Source organism: Drosophila teissieri, chromosome 2R (assembly GCF_016746235.2).
Source record: "Drosophila teissieri strain GT53w chromosome 2R, Prin_Dtei_1.1, whole genome shotgun sequence".
NCBI classification, from domain to species: Eukaryota; Metazoa; Arthropoda; class Insecta; order Diptera; family Drosophilidae; genus Drosophila; species Drosophila teissieri.
This window is the reverse complement of record NC_053030.1, coordinates 5,719,292-5,732,077: the sequence shown is the minus strand read 5'-3', so window position 1 is coordinate 5,732,077 and position 12,786 is coordinate 5,719,292. Positions and strand designations below refer to the sequence as shown.

The 12,786-nt window shown below is 42.0% G+C and overlaps 2 protein-coding genes across 3 annotated transcripts; one reads left to right on the top strand and one right to left on the bottom strand.

Annotated features, from left to right (window-relative positions):
- Positions 1-99: 99 nt before the first annotated feature.
- On the top strand, positions 100-2,908 carry LOC122613281. 2 transcript variants are annotated; one of them, XR_006325679.1, is made up of 3 exons: positions 100-277; positions 333-2,644; positions 2,705-2,908. XR_006325679.1 is itself a non-coding variant. In XM_043787383.1 (2 exons), exons 1-2 carry the CDS (start codon positions 207-209, stop codon positions 2,548-2,550), a joined length of 2,289 nt encoding a protein of 762 aa, XP_043643318.1. In that variant the 5' UTR covers positions 100-206; the 3' UTR covers positions 2,551-2,908. The 2 variants fall into 2 exon arrangements, 1 of the variants encoding a protein (XP_043643318.1); XM_043787383.1 differs by having other exon boundaries at positions 333-2,908.
- A 46-nt stretch (positions 2,909-2,954) lies between these two features.
- LOC122613282 (EF-hand domain-containing protein D2 homolog) lies at positions 2,955-12,732 on the bottom strand. The gene is made up of 2 exons (XM_043787384.1): positions 12,128-12,732; positions 2,955-4,204 (listed from the first exon to the last, which is right to left on the bottom strand). Exons 1-2 carry the CDS (start codon positions 12,364-12,366, stop codon positions 3,790-3,792), a joined length of 654 nt encoding a protein of 217 aa, XP_043643319.1. The 5' UTR covers positions 12,367-12,732; the 3' UTR covers positions 2,955-3,789.
- Between the last annotated feature and the right edge of the window lie 54 nt (positions 12,733-12,786).

The window sequence follows — 12,786 nt, the reverse complement described above, 5'->3', positions numbered from 1 at the left end:
AGTGAAACGACAAATAGAAGTATTGGTTTTAAATTTCGATATTGACAAATTCCGCTACCAGCAATTTGTGAGATGCATTTTCCAACACTAAGCACTGAAGAAACAAAACAAAAACAGCTGATTAAGCAACCAACAGCTAGCTTACAGTTGTAAACAACAGAAAACTGCAAAACTATTTAAACTGATTGGACTATACATATTTTAAGATGCCTGCCCACTGCGCCGTGATAAATTGTAGTCATAAATATGTGCACGCGGGCAGCATTTCATTTCACAGGTAATTTCGTTAATTAAATTGACAAGATAATACTATAGCTTCTATTCCCTCAAAGATTTCCCTTCAAGCGGAAAGATCTTCTACAGAAATGGAAGGAATTTACCCAAAGGAGTGGTCAGTGGATGCCTTCGAAATGGAGTGCGCTGTGCAGTCGGCACTTTGTTGATGAGGACTTCAACTGTAGCCATAATCGGAAAACGCTGAAAAAGAATGCTGTGCCATCAATTAGAGTTTCGGAAGAAGACTCCATAAATGGGCACTTGGAACAGTTGTCACCAAGCAATAGGCCTACGCACAAGCAAACTCTCTCCAGTGCCGCTGAATCGGCAGCAACAGGTGTAAAAGCCACCTGCCGCTTTTGTGGTTCGTCTGCCACCAATTGCTCCTCGTTTGACAAGAGTTTTGAGCTCTTTGGTATGATCCAGAAGTGCTTTCCTACGCTACAGATTCTTCAAGACGACACCTTGCCGAAGGAAATATGCCAGGAGTGCTGCGTGCAACTAGAGCGCTTTTCCCAGTTCATCGATGTGGTGATGTTGGCGCAGAGTGAGTTGCAGAGAAAATACCGCCGACAGCTAAAAATCAAACAGGAACCCTTGGTTCGTGTGAAACAGGAGGCCTGCGAGAGTTTGGACAATCTTTTTCCTGATGAACTGGACATGGGTTTGGAGCAGGACGATGGCTGTGATCAAGAAGAAACTGAACAAAAGTTTCAGTTCTGCGATTTTCCTATGCTAAATGCCCAAGACATTATCAACAATTGTGATATTATGGAAATTATCAACCTAGATGATCCGTTTATCAATATTCCCGACGACGCTGATGTGGGACAGTCGGAGAGATTACAACCTGGAAGAACAGTCAATGAAATGCTGCAAAATGAACTGCTAACTGAAGAGCACAATTATGCAAAGGAGGAATGGCAACTACCCCCGCATCAGTACAAAACGGAAAAGGTGGAGGGAGCAGATGCTGTACCAGACGCCGCTCCTCCGCCTGCTGACCCACCTCCTCTTCAGGATAATATAGCTCCCTCATCAGCTCCCGAACCGCGCTCATGCAAACCCATTGTGACCAATGTAAGCCAGATACCCAACCCACTGATCTGCGAACTGTTGCCACCGCCTGTTCCACCCACGTCCGTCAAACCCAACATTGTGGTGCTCAACGATAGTGTGGTTGAATCTTCAGCTGCTTTTCGGCTTCACAACTGCACCCTGTGCACTGCTAAATTTATAACAATTGATAGCTTAAATCAGCATTATGCCCACAGTCACGGTAATTCCACTCCCATGGTTAGTGTTCCTCCAATGAATATAAGCCTGCCCAGCTTGACTATTAACCCTCCAATGAAACTAGAGAGCAACAGGGGATTTGTGGCCACTGAACAATTGGAATACTGGCAGTCAGAGTGGCATAATAGTCCTGTATCCAAGCAACCTAGAAAAAAGATTGATATACTGGACATGCAGAGTAGCTTCCTGCATCACAAAGACCTTATACCGACAGCCACTCAACTGTCAGCACCCACACCTGATCCTCAACTGGTTGCAGCGTCTGCTAGCTACGCTAAACTGGCTAATAGGTATCGTAAGTTGCAGCTGAAATGCAAAAACATGAAAACTCCAAGGAAGCTGCATAGAAAAGCTTATGCTTGCCGGATGTGCAGGAAACGATTTTCCAGCTTCAAGAACATACTCCACCATCGTCGCCAAGAAGCACACTTTGTAAAGTTAATACCTAATTTTTCAGGACGCTGTTGTGGTTGCCTGAAGTTCTTTCGATCCCGCTTGGGTCTTCGCCAGCATATGCGATACATATGTCAATCGTTGTCGCTCAAAAACCATCGGCGCCTCCAGAGCTTCAAGTGTCGCCACTGCCAGGCCATTGCCTTTACCCACTGGCGCCTGTATCGTCGTCATGAAGTCAATTGCAGACCAAGAAAGTCGAAAACGAAGGTGCAGACTGCTATGAATTCAAAAAAGAAAGTTACGCCCGCCCAAATATTTGAGTGTAATATTTGTAAAAAATCATTTGGGTCGCTCAACGGACTCCGCCAGCATAATATTACCCACTCGACGGAACGGCAACACAAGTGCGGCATCTGTCAGCGGGTCTTCAAGCGACGCAACGGACTCTCTCAACACATCAAGGGGTACCACCTGCAGCTTAAGCCGCACGAGTGTCCTGCCTGCCAGCGTCGTTACGCCCTGAAATGCGATATGCTGAGGTGCAGGCATTCCCTCCGAAAAGGTCCAGCTGCCGGGGAGTGACTGGAAGCCCTGGAGATGACTCACAATACAATTGGACAAAGAAATGGTCTCACTAGTAACAGTATTTACTTAGGCAAATGCTATGATCTTTGAGGTAAAACCAATTTGTTGTTCTAAAACTAAGTGCGATGCCACTACAATTTTCGTTCGTCAGGAATCTGATCTGGATCTTTATGTCAGCACTAAACCTAAAGGTACTCCATGTGGCACTTAGTTGGTGGCCTTCCAATAAAGCACGCAACGTGATAAAGGGTTCCCAGCGGGAAGGAAATTGGTGCTAGTCAAGGTTACTTGTAATAAGTAATTTTACTTAATTAAACTATCGCTTCACTGAGCAGGAACAAGGTTTCGTAGTTTTTAACAACATTTTTGAAAAGGTTGTAAATAAATAAATGCGATTTTAATTATTTTGTATTATATACATTTATTTATTTAAATTGCAGTATAAGTTTGTAGTAAACGCTCTCTAAAAGTACGTGTATTTTCTTGTGTATTCGTATTTACCGCATTAGTATTGCTTAAAACGCTAACTTTAAACGTGAAATACTGAATCGAAACTTAGTGCTTTACTTTAGATTGATGCAACAGAAACTAAGATTGACTGCCAACATAGGATTAGTATGTACAATGAAAGTTGAATTTCCCAAATTGATTTGCTTAACATAATTATCAATTTTATTAACACAACTAAAACGAAGAACATAAAAATGGCACTAAAAGTACAAAATCATAAAGTAAAAAGCATACACATGGAGAGCCATGAAGGATTAACGTAATTCAACAAAGAAATTTTGCGCAACACCAAACAATAAAGTAGTTCTTAATATAAAACAGTTTAAACTTAACTATAGGTTAACTATAAATACGCTTTTGGTATGATCGTTATTTATGTACGTATGTATGCATATGTGAGTGGCTAAGTGGCTCAGTTTGGTTGGATTTAAAAAAATATATTTTAGAAATTGAACATTATGTTTGGATACTTGATAAGTTTGTTATGTGTACTTCAAAGAGCCAAAACATCATTTCGTTTGTCAAAGATAACATTCAATTCCCAAGATGTTTTTGCCAGCAAATCGAGTTTATATATGTATGGGACGATAAGTTTGAATATAATTAGTGTATGTGATGCTTGAAAAATGCTTGTACGAAGCGTATTCTATTCTCCCGGGTTTGGTTCCACATTCGATTAACCTACGCCAGATAATTACTTGCTAGACTAAGGGGAACATTAATCTTCTACTGGAAGATCGATGCCCGCTGCTGGAACTGCTGACGTCGCTGGGCCCGCTCCTCATCCTCGCGCCGGCGCTCCTCCTGTTCCGCCCGAATCTCGTCGTGGAACTTGTTCGTCCGCAGCTGTTGTTCAATTTTCGCCTCAAAGAAGTTCTTGGCTCCGCTCACGCCAACCTGCTCCACGTCGACCTCGGTGAGGCGGGCCAGCTGATTCAGCCCAGAATCGGAGTCCAGTTCACCGGCCTGGGCCTTCCTAAAGATCAGCAGGAACTCCCGGAATGAAATCTTGCCATCGTTATCCTCGTCCACCTCGGCAATCATCTGCTTGAGTCCGAGATGGGTCTGCGGAGCGCCCAGCTTCTCCATCATGAACTTAAGCTCCTGCAGGTCCAAGAAACCATCACGAGCTGTATCGTACCTGAAAAAGCGATAGGTAAAAATAAGCAAATCAATTAGTCAGCACTCTGGGAATCAAAGAAAGGAAAAGGTGAGAGTGAACACATTTGTCACTGGTCATTGACCAACCGCAAGACACGAGACCCCCAATGTCGAGGATTAGCAATCGATAATGCAAACGTGGGTGCACTGGCGTCAGAGGTCGCGTGGCCCGTTGTCTGCAAAAATGGTTGGTGGCAGGAAACTATGGTCGGCGGGCAACCCAATTTCATGCTAAATTTGCAAGCAACAGCAACGGGTAAAACAATAGTACCAAAGACATTATAATATTCTAATTATTCTAATGTTTTTGATAGTACCCAGGAATCGACCATATTTTACCCGAAATCGAGTAGTCTATACGCTAAATCTTTGCAAAGGTGGAATTTCAAAATAACATGTTAATATCAAAATATTTAATATTGTTATTAATTGTTTTGTGACTCTACAAAAGGATTTGCCTAAAAAATCAAATTTGATCCTACGCTGTTTTTGTCTGTATTTAAAATAAGATGGGATGATAAGCATTGAGATGGTTCAAAATACAGATAACTCATATATGTTGGCAAATAAACAGATTCTTCGAGTAAAACATAACTTCGGATTCCCGTTCACCATCTATCGCCAGTTCGACGACCGAAATCGGCGAGTCAAGAGTTCAAACTTCCGCCAAAGTGTGGGCAGGAAATCGCGATGGAAATGTAAATAAAGCCCATTTAATATCTAATTGTGTAATATATTAAAAGAGAAAACGCAAGAAGCACGCGCTGTCGTCTAAAAAAATCGCGTGTTGCTGCGGGCGGCAGATGAGCCACACTTGCCACACGAGCACTATCCAAAGTGGCGGAAACTAGTTGCACAGGCTCCAAACCAGCGACCTTGCGAGTTAGGCGAAGGATGCTGCTGCAGCTGCTGCTGCTCGTGATGATCATCGTGATGATCATCTGAAACTAGTTAAACTAGTTAGAGCTCTTGCTAAAAATACGATCAGCTAAAGGAAGCAGCAACTTCAAATGACAATAAACACCCATTACCCACGATCCGCGACATGTGTGTGTACACCTTGTTGTTATCCAATAGTCGCAACTTTCAGTTTCGATTTCTCGCTCGCCTAGAAGCCGCCACCTAATGACGAAATAGTATCTATTAGATTACAGCCGAGCAATGGAAGTTTCGCTTTCGTTTCATTAATAATTGAATCCATATCGACAAATTGCGTGCTTCCATGGTTTGGGGCAGAAAAAAGCGAGTGAAAGTAATTAGCCGCGATGCAATGAAAATTGTATCATCTCAGGCGTGTCTGCAATGATGGCTAGGTGTCACCATCACCACCATCACCACATCATCGCTTTTGACCACCATCCCAGTGGGGCAATTAACAACGGCCTGTGTTACGCTATCGTCTCTTTAATTAACTCCAATTGCACTCTTTTCTCCAACTTCGAGTTGCGTCAATGTGACAATTGGAGGCACTTTTGCTTTTCGCCCACCGGTTTCTCGTTGTTTTCTTTCGAATTAATCAAGGTGTTGTTGTCTGGCTTTCGTTTTGGTTACCCCCCGGGGTAATCACAACAGACTTAAACTGCTCCATTCAATTAAACATGACGCCGCTTGTGTTTATTAAATCATATTCTATCAATTTAGCAGCAGCTATGTACTGGGGATATTCACGTGGGTGGGACTGCAACCGATTGCATAAGGATGGCAGCAGCACAGATGCTATTACCGTAATGGTTGCTATTATCCACTATTGATGGATACATTTTTGGGTTGTTAAGGCTTTTCATACTATTAATTATTAACAAAGGCAAGGAAGATGGCATTTAAGACTCTGCTATGAACAGATTTAAAGCTCAAATATGTATGTTTTCTGTGTTTATATTTTTCGAGCACCTGCTGTTTCTGCGTGGGGCAACACCATCCGTTCCCGCCCCAACCCGCAGCCTCCCACCGGATTTAGCCTAATTTTTATTGATTGTTTTCGTACCAATGAATCGTGCAACTTCACACTCCAATGTTTTCGGGGGTGTTTGTTCATCTTTATGCCCCATTGCATGTGGCCGGTGTTTCTGTTGATGTTGTGGCAGGGCCATATGCTGTATGCTATATACTATGTATTTGCTATGTATGCATGCGATTTTCTTTATCGTTTGTGTTTTTGTGTACAGTTCAACAAATAACGGGGTCAGCTGGCCATTGTTATTGGTCTTGCCGTTTATGCCTGCCGCAATTTGCATCGTAAATTTGTCTATGCATGTACTTCGCCACGTACTTTGTTAACAATTGCGGTTAAAATAATAGCAACCCTTTATGTGTACCCCAAATCCTCCCTTTTTTCTCATTCTAGATTTCGAAACGTCTGAGCATGCGGTTTTGGAAAAATGTTTAAGTGGTATAAGCTTTAAGCAAAGTTTTCAAATAGCTTCTGGGTGCAATTGAAAGTTCTTTATATAAATATTCAAATCAACTTTTATAGATATTAGGTTTGTCCAGCACTCATACAGACAGGGATAATACTTCACCAATTATTTTAAGAACTGCTCCTGAGTTGCGATTACTAGACTGAACACAGGTTTTCGCTATAAGCAGCCAACTGCCTCACACTTGCAGCTACGGAGCTCTTGTGCCCTCGATGTTCAAGTGGGCTAATGGCAAAGAGAGTGCGATCCAAACTTCGCCGCGTATGCAGTTGGAAGAGCGTTGAGTTCTTGAACTTTGCGGTAACGGTTAAAATACGTTTAAAATGCACCGCGCGTCTTCATAGGGCGGGTTTCATCATTGTAGCAACATCTATTGGAGCCGAATCGAAGCGAAAAGTGTTCAAAGACAATGTCTTGCATACGCAATCGCTTGTTTATTTCCACCGATGCTGACTGAATGGCCTGGATGTATGGGTCGTCTCACTCGCTCCCCGAGTGTTTTCTGTTTCGAAACCAAACATGCACCTGTGCACATGGCCTGTGCAAACACAGGTAACGTATGTAAAATTGTAAATCAATAAAAGGCATGCCTGGCAGACTGGGCAACTTGTATTTAAACTGGTATTTAAAACGCTATTTAGGGTCTGTGGTATTTCATACATATCATCGTGTACATTGTACAGTAATCATGTTTAATCTGTAATCAACCATTCCTTGACGACGATTCACACTTCTAATGGGGGTCTGTCCCATCCTTTCCCAATGGCGCATGAAATGGGTAGGGGATTCCCAAAATAAACCCGCCATACTTTGACATTTCGAAATTGGAGCAAGCCAAGGCGATGGGAAGCGGGAAAAGAAGCGTTGCGTGGGTCGCTCCTGATTATTTTTAGTTGCTGCAGGAAGCAAGAAAGCAGCAGCAGCAGCAGCAGCACAACATCGAGTTCTCCTTATCTCCGCAAAAGTAAATCAAACAAATAGAATGGACAATGAGCAAATGACATGACTAATTGCAGCAAGTTGGGGCCACCACAATTGCCGCACGATGAGTGGTGATGATGCGCCACTGGCTCGCACATAATTTGATATTTCCTCAATTGAGTGGACAACACTCGACAATAAAGCAGTAGTTGCTACTACATATGTTGACACAGTTGTGGTCAATCTAATAGCACTGCAAGCGGGTGTGATAATATACATATTATTGCGCCTGTAATGCCTGTAATGCCTGTTTAAGTGTTTTTAAATAGCTTTTATACAATACAATAATTTATAGAATATTCTAATTAAAATCGTATCTTAGAACATTCAGTTAACTAGTATAATTCCACGTTTATGATCAAATCATGTCTGCTATGCTAATTTTGTGCCCAAACTTGTGCTGCAACCGTAGATCGCATAAACTGTAATCACAATGCGCACAATGAAGCGTCGATGGACACAAGGCAGGGGCCCACTGTCATTGGCTCTCCTTTGTCAGCTAGTTTACTGTACGTCATTTGGTTTTTCCTTTTTATTGCGTTTTTCTTTAGCGTGTTTTGTGGACATGCCAGACTGCCCGTCGCCAGCTGGATGCATTTCCACATCTGCAGTTCGCAACTCGCGATTTTTGGACAAATACGAAAAGGTCGGGCACATGTGCGCGGAAATAATTACAAGTGGAGGCTGCAGCTGGAACTGCGAGGGGTGTACAATAATGCAGCGCTATCGATTGCCCGGAAACCCGCTTTCCATCGCTGAAGATTGCCGAACCCACAAAAGCAGGCATGCAAACAGCATTTGCGAACAACCAAATTAGTGTCAATGAACCTAGGCGAATACAAATATGCATTTGGGCGAGCAGAAACTCTCTCTAGGAACGCAAAAGTCCTGCACTAAAAAGCCACCCCAGAATAACTAATTCGCACAAGTGCAGGAGGGGCAGTCAAGGGGTTATGCCCGAGTGATAATGGGTGGTGTGGTGGCAATGGCAACTTAATTAAAGGTTCTCCTCTCTACTGCGGCCGCAATAAAAGCCCACACAGAAACGGATTCCTCCCCCATTGTAAAGTGCGTACGAGTACGTTGCTTTTTGTCCATGAACTCGAGTTGCAAACTGTAACCAGAGCGACGACAGCCAACGATACGAGTGGCATTGGCATTAATAGCACTCCCAACGAAAAACTGGGGAAAGCAAAAATCGCCTTACGCCCACAGTGGTCACTCCCTAATTGGAAGCTTTCTCAATTTGCCATCTTTTAGAAAAAATTCGAAAAGTTCTGTTAATTTGCAAAGTGCTGTGGGTGTATTGAACAATTCAATGTTCTCATAACTTTGAATTTAATATTCCTTTAATGATACTGTAAATGACATTGTTGGGGTTCTGATTAATGTCATAATGTAATGTTCATATTTACATGCGATGATATTAAAAGGGGAATTGCTAAAAACTGACTAATACATTTGAGATATCCCGTGATTTAGATACATGAGTAACGCGTATTTACTTGACAATACAGTACGCGCAATCGAAATATTACTAAATGCGTAATCACTGTATTTATATGCATCACTGAATCAATTGTAATATCAATAAGTACTAAAGGAGAGTGGTTCTATGGTGGTTGGTTTTCCAGGAGTTTGCCAGGAATAACTGAACTTTGCAAACAGGCGATGTAGCTATATTTATGTAAATAAATCTCCATGAAGCAAGAACTTCCCACTTTTATGAAATTTGACAGACTTGCGACGCCATAAACTGCAATAATCGATATGATTCTGCAGTTAATCGCCTTCCGGAAGTTAGTGCCTCTGTATATCGCTGAAATTCAGCAGACATCCGTGCGGAAAATGGCGTATTACAAGGGGAAAACAACAAGGAAACTACAACAAACTACAAAGACGCTGTAAGATATCTTAAAGCATTGCGTGAGCGATAAAAAGGTTAGGCAATAAACCATGTATATATGTGAATATAACGCATATAACAAATATAGTATACCATTGAACAGAGCTTGGTCAGTAAATTATCTGGACCTTATCGCTTTGGGAAGTTTGAGAGAGGCACTGACTTCCTCTTAAATTGTGACGTCTTCAAACGAATTTGTTTACATTTGCATTTACTTTGATTATCGGAAGGGAAGGCATGTTCCCAGAAATCCGCTCGCTCGTGAATCAGTGGCAAATTGTTTATATTCTCGAATATATCGCATGTTTTAATTAAAACCGATCGGGTTTAAGCGCTTTAAACTTGCCAGTTTATCACATCACTTTAGTTGCCGGACGATCCAACGTGACTGGAAATGCCAAATGGGCCGGCACAAAGGCGCTACTTCAGCCGGTTTTTGTTATTATTATTTAAAAGCTCCGATCGCAAAACAACCAAGAAGATCAAGCCACCAGGGTAAATGTCTGCTGACATTTGGTCGGGTAGAAAAAAGCACTACAGTCTACGGAGATAATTCAATAAAGTACGTGAGTAAACCCATGAGTAAATCCCCATGAAAAATTTGTTTGCTTCTTTTAATCTTGTCATGTTCGTCGAGACTAATATAAAATGTATAAAAACTAGTTGAAGAAGTTTCTGTGACGATATTCTAAAAATGTCGCATCAGCTTTGAAACCCATTTTAAAAAAATGTTTGTGAATATGTATTCATTTCTTGAATAAATGAAAGCTAAACCAGTGTCCATATTTCAGCGAATTTAACATAAAAATTTTAAGATTTTAGATGCTCACTTCTGCTTGCTAGTATACCAACCTTTACATTTCCTCAATTTAAAACCCAAAACAGACAATTGTATAATCAAAGCACAATTATTTTCTGTCCAAATCGAATCTTATAATCCATATATGTAAACCACCACATTAGCTAATCGCAGACCAAAAGTCTCTTGTCTGTCTGCATTTTGTGGCACATGCACACAGTATTTCCCAGACTGCGTGAATTTTTCTTTCAGGTTTTTATCTTTTTTGCTGCCTGTGCATTACTTTACCATTGCAGAACACGTTGGTATTGCCATAATGCGGGTTTCTTACGTTTTTTAAAGTTTTGGCAAATACAGACTCTAATTTTTGGGTTGGAATACAATAAGGAAGCCAATAAGAAGCCTTAAGATACCCTAAGGCTAGGATAAGTTAGTTAGCTGGCCAATGATACAGGTAAGCAAAATCAGTTACAGTTTTAAGGGAGCTAATTAATTTTATAATTAATTTCATTATATTTCTTATTTGCCTAGTGATTCAGTCTCATTTCAAGTTCTGAATCATTTAGGAGAGGTAACAGGTGCTTAGCGAATCTCAGCTAATCAGCTGAGTAAAAGAGATAGCTCGGATGAAGCCGAGATAACTTATCAGCCTAGAGAAGCCTACGTGCCAACTACTTGAATTTAAATAACAATTCTAGAGATTTAATCTAACAAACCATTGCGCAATACTGCTGCGGTTGATTGAGCGAAACCCAAGCTGGGCTAAAGCGATCCACCGCAAGACTAGGAAACTGGGCAAGGGAGAACCTCGGAACACCTTTCGTTCGCGAGGTGTCCCATTTGACGACAGTTGACGTTGTCGGATGGTAATACAAAACCGTAAACAAATACAGGTGGTCTTCGATAAGCCCAATGGGTGGTATTAAGCCTTAAGGTCGAGCATTAAAACCTTGGAGCAAAGGTTTCAGTGAGCATATGTATGTCCTCCCTTCTATTAACTCAGGAAAGCTCTTTCCTTACAGAACAGATTCTTCCCCTACAAACTAATGATGATACTAACTAATCACCTACTTAGGGAACACACAAAAAATAACAATTATGTTCTTTTGTAAATGTTTTATATAACATTTGAAAAGCAATCACTTTTCTTACTGAGAATCGCACCTAGGGGAACTCTACTGTGGTGTGATAATTGAATCCGCCTGAAAGTGTTGGGGCAGAAAACCACTTTTGACTCATGATCCGCGCGACGGGAGCACGACTTGGGAATGAGCCAGAGCTGTGACAAAACTGCTCCGCAAGTACTTGTGAGTCATGCCCCATTGCACAGTGGACCAGGGGAGGGGTGGGAGGCAGCAAGGAGGGGCTGCAGTAAATGCAATTTAAATGCCCATTAGGCGCATGAGTTTTATGTTGCCGTCTAATGAGACGCAAATGCGGTGAGATGCCTGGGAAAGTGTCCGTGGCAGGTGAAAGGAGTGCGGAGGCCATCACAGAAGACTTTTTGCAGATTAAAAGCCCTAGCAAAAGTTTTCAAACTGTTTCTGGATTGTATTTTAATCTAAGTGAACTTACTAAGTTTAATTCATATTTACTTAAGCTGCGGGAGCTGTATTTTTTATTTATTTAGAGAATACAGCTATTTTTAGTATTCATAATTTACTCAATTTAAACCGATTTGAAAATAAAATAAATGTTTGGGTCTTATTCCGAAAACATAATTTTCGCAATATAAAAAGTTTGAATGGCTGCAGTCTAAATGTTCCCCAAAGGAAAGATTATACAGCGGCCTTCACTTACGTATTGAAGGTCTTCTGGTAGTCCTTGATCTGGTTACGGGAGAACTCGGGGAAGTCGGTGTAGACGTTGACCACCTTGTAGGTGCGACGCACCTCGATGCCCGCCTCCTGGGACTCCATGATCTCCTGGCGCCGATTGAGGATGTGCGTCAGCTCAGAGCTGTCCGTGTTGGTGGTGCTGCTGGGGCTGTCCACGCTGTCCTTGATGGAGGCGGAGGAGGCATTCGAGGAAACGGACATTGTGTCGGACCTTGTTGACTCGCTTTAATGTGCTGGAATTTTCCTGCCCTTTTCTGCTGCCTTCTCTCTCTCTTCCTTTTTGGCACACCCACGCAAAAAGGACCGTAACAGAGACGTCGGGATACACACACAAATGCGGCGACGCGACAGGAAAACAAACACGGACTCGTTGCACGTAAGCTTTGTCGTGAGGCGTGGCCCTAAATCCTTTTTGGGGTTTTGAAAAAACAGTTGCAAGGTGCGTTTGAATAGCCGGTATTTTTATTTATTTTTTTTTGCTGCAGGTTGGCTTTCTTATTGGACACTGATGTTGCGCCTTAACCGCCGCGACTTCTTAATCTTCTGAACGCCGAGAGACGAATAGTGCGACCGTGACACGTGCGTTCAAATATACCAGCGGGCGCGGCGACTTTTTTGCAG

Coding starts and splice junctions, on each gene's coding strand:
- LOC122613281 (XM_043787383.1), top strand. CDS start 207: ATGCCTGCCCACTGCGCCGTGATAAATTGTAGTCATAAATATGTGCAC. Junction 278..332: donor GGCAGCATTTCATTTCACAG/GTAATTTCGTTA, acceptor ATTCCCTCAAAG/ATTTCCCTTCAAGCGGAAAG.
- LOC122613282 (XM_043787384.1), bottom strand. CDS start 12,366: ATGTCCGTTTCCTCGAATGCCTCCTCCGCCTCCATCAAGGACAGCGTG. Junction 4,205..12,127: donor TACCAGAAGACCTTCAATAC/GTAAGTGAAGGC, acceptor TCGCTTTTTCAG/GTACGATACAGCTCGTGATG.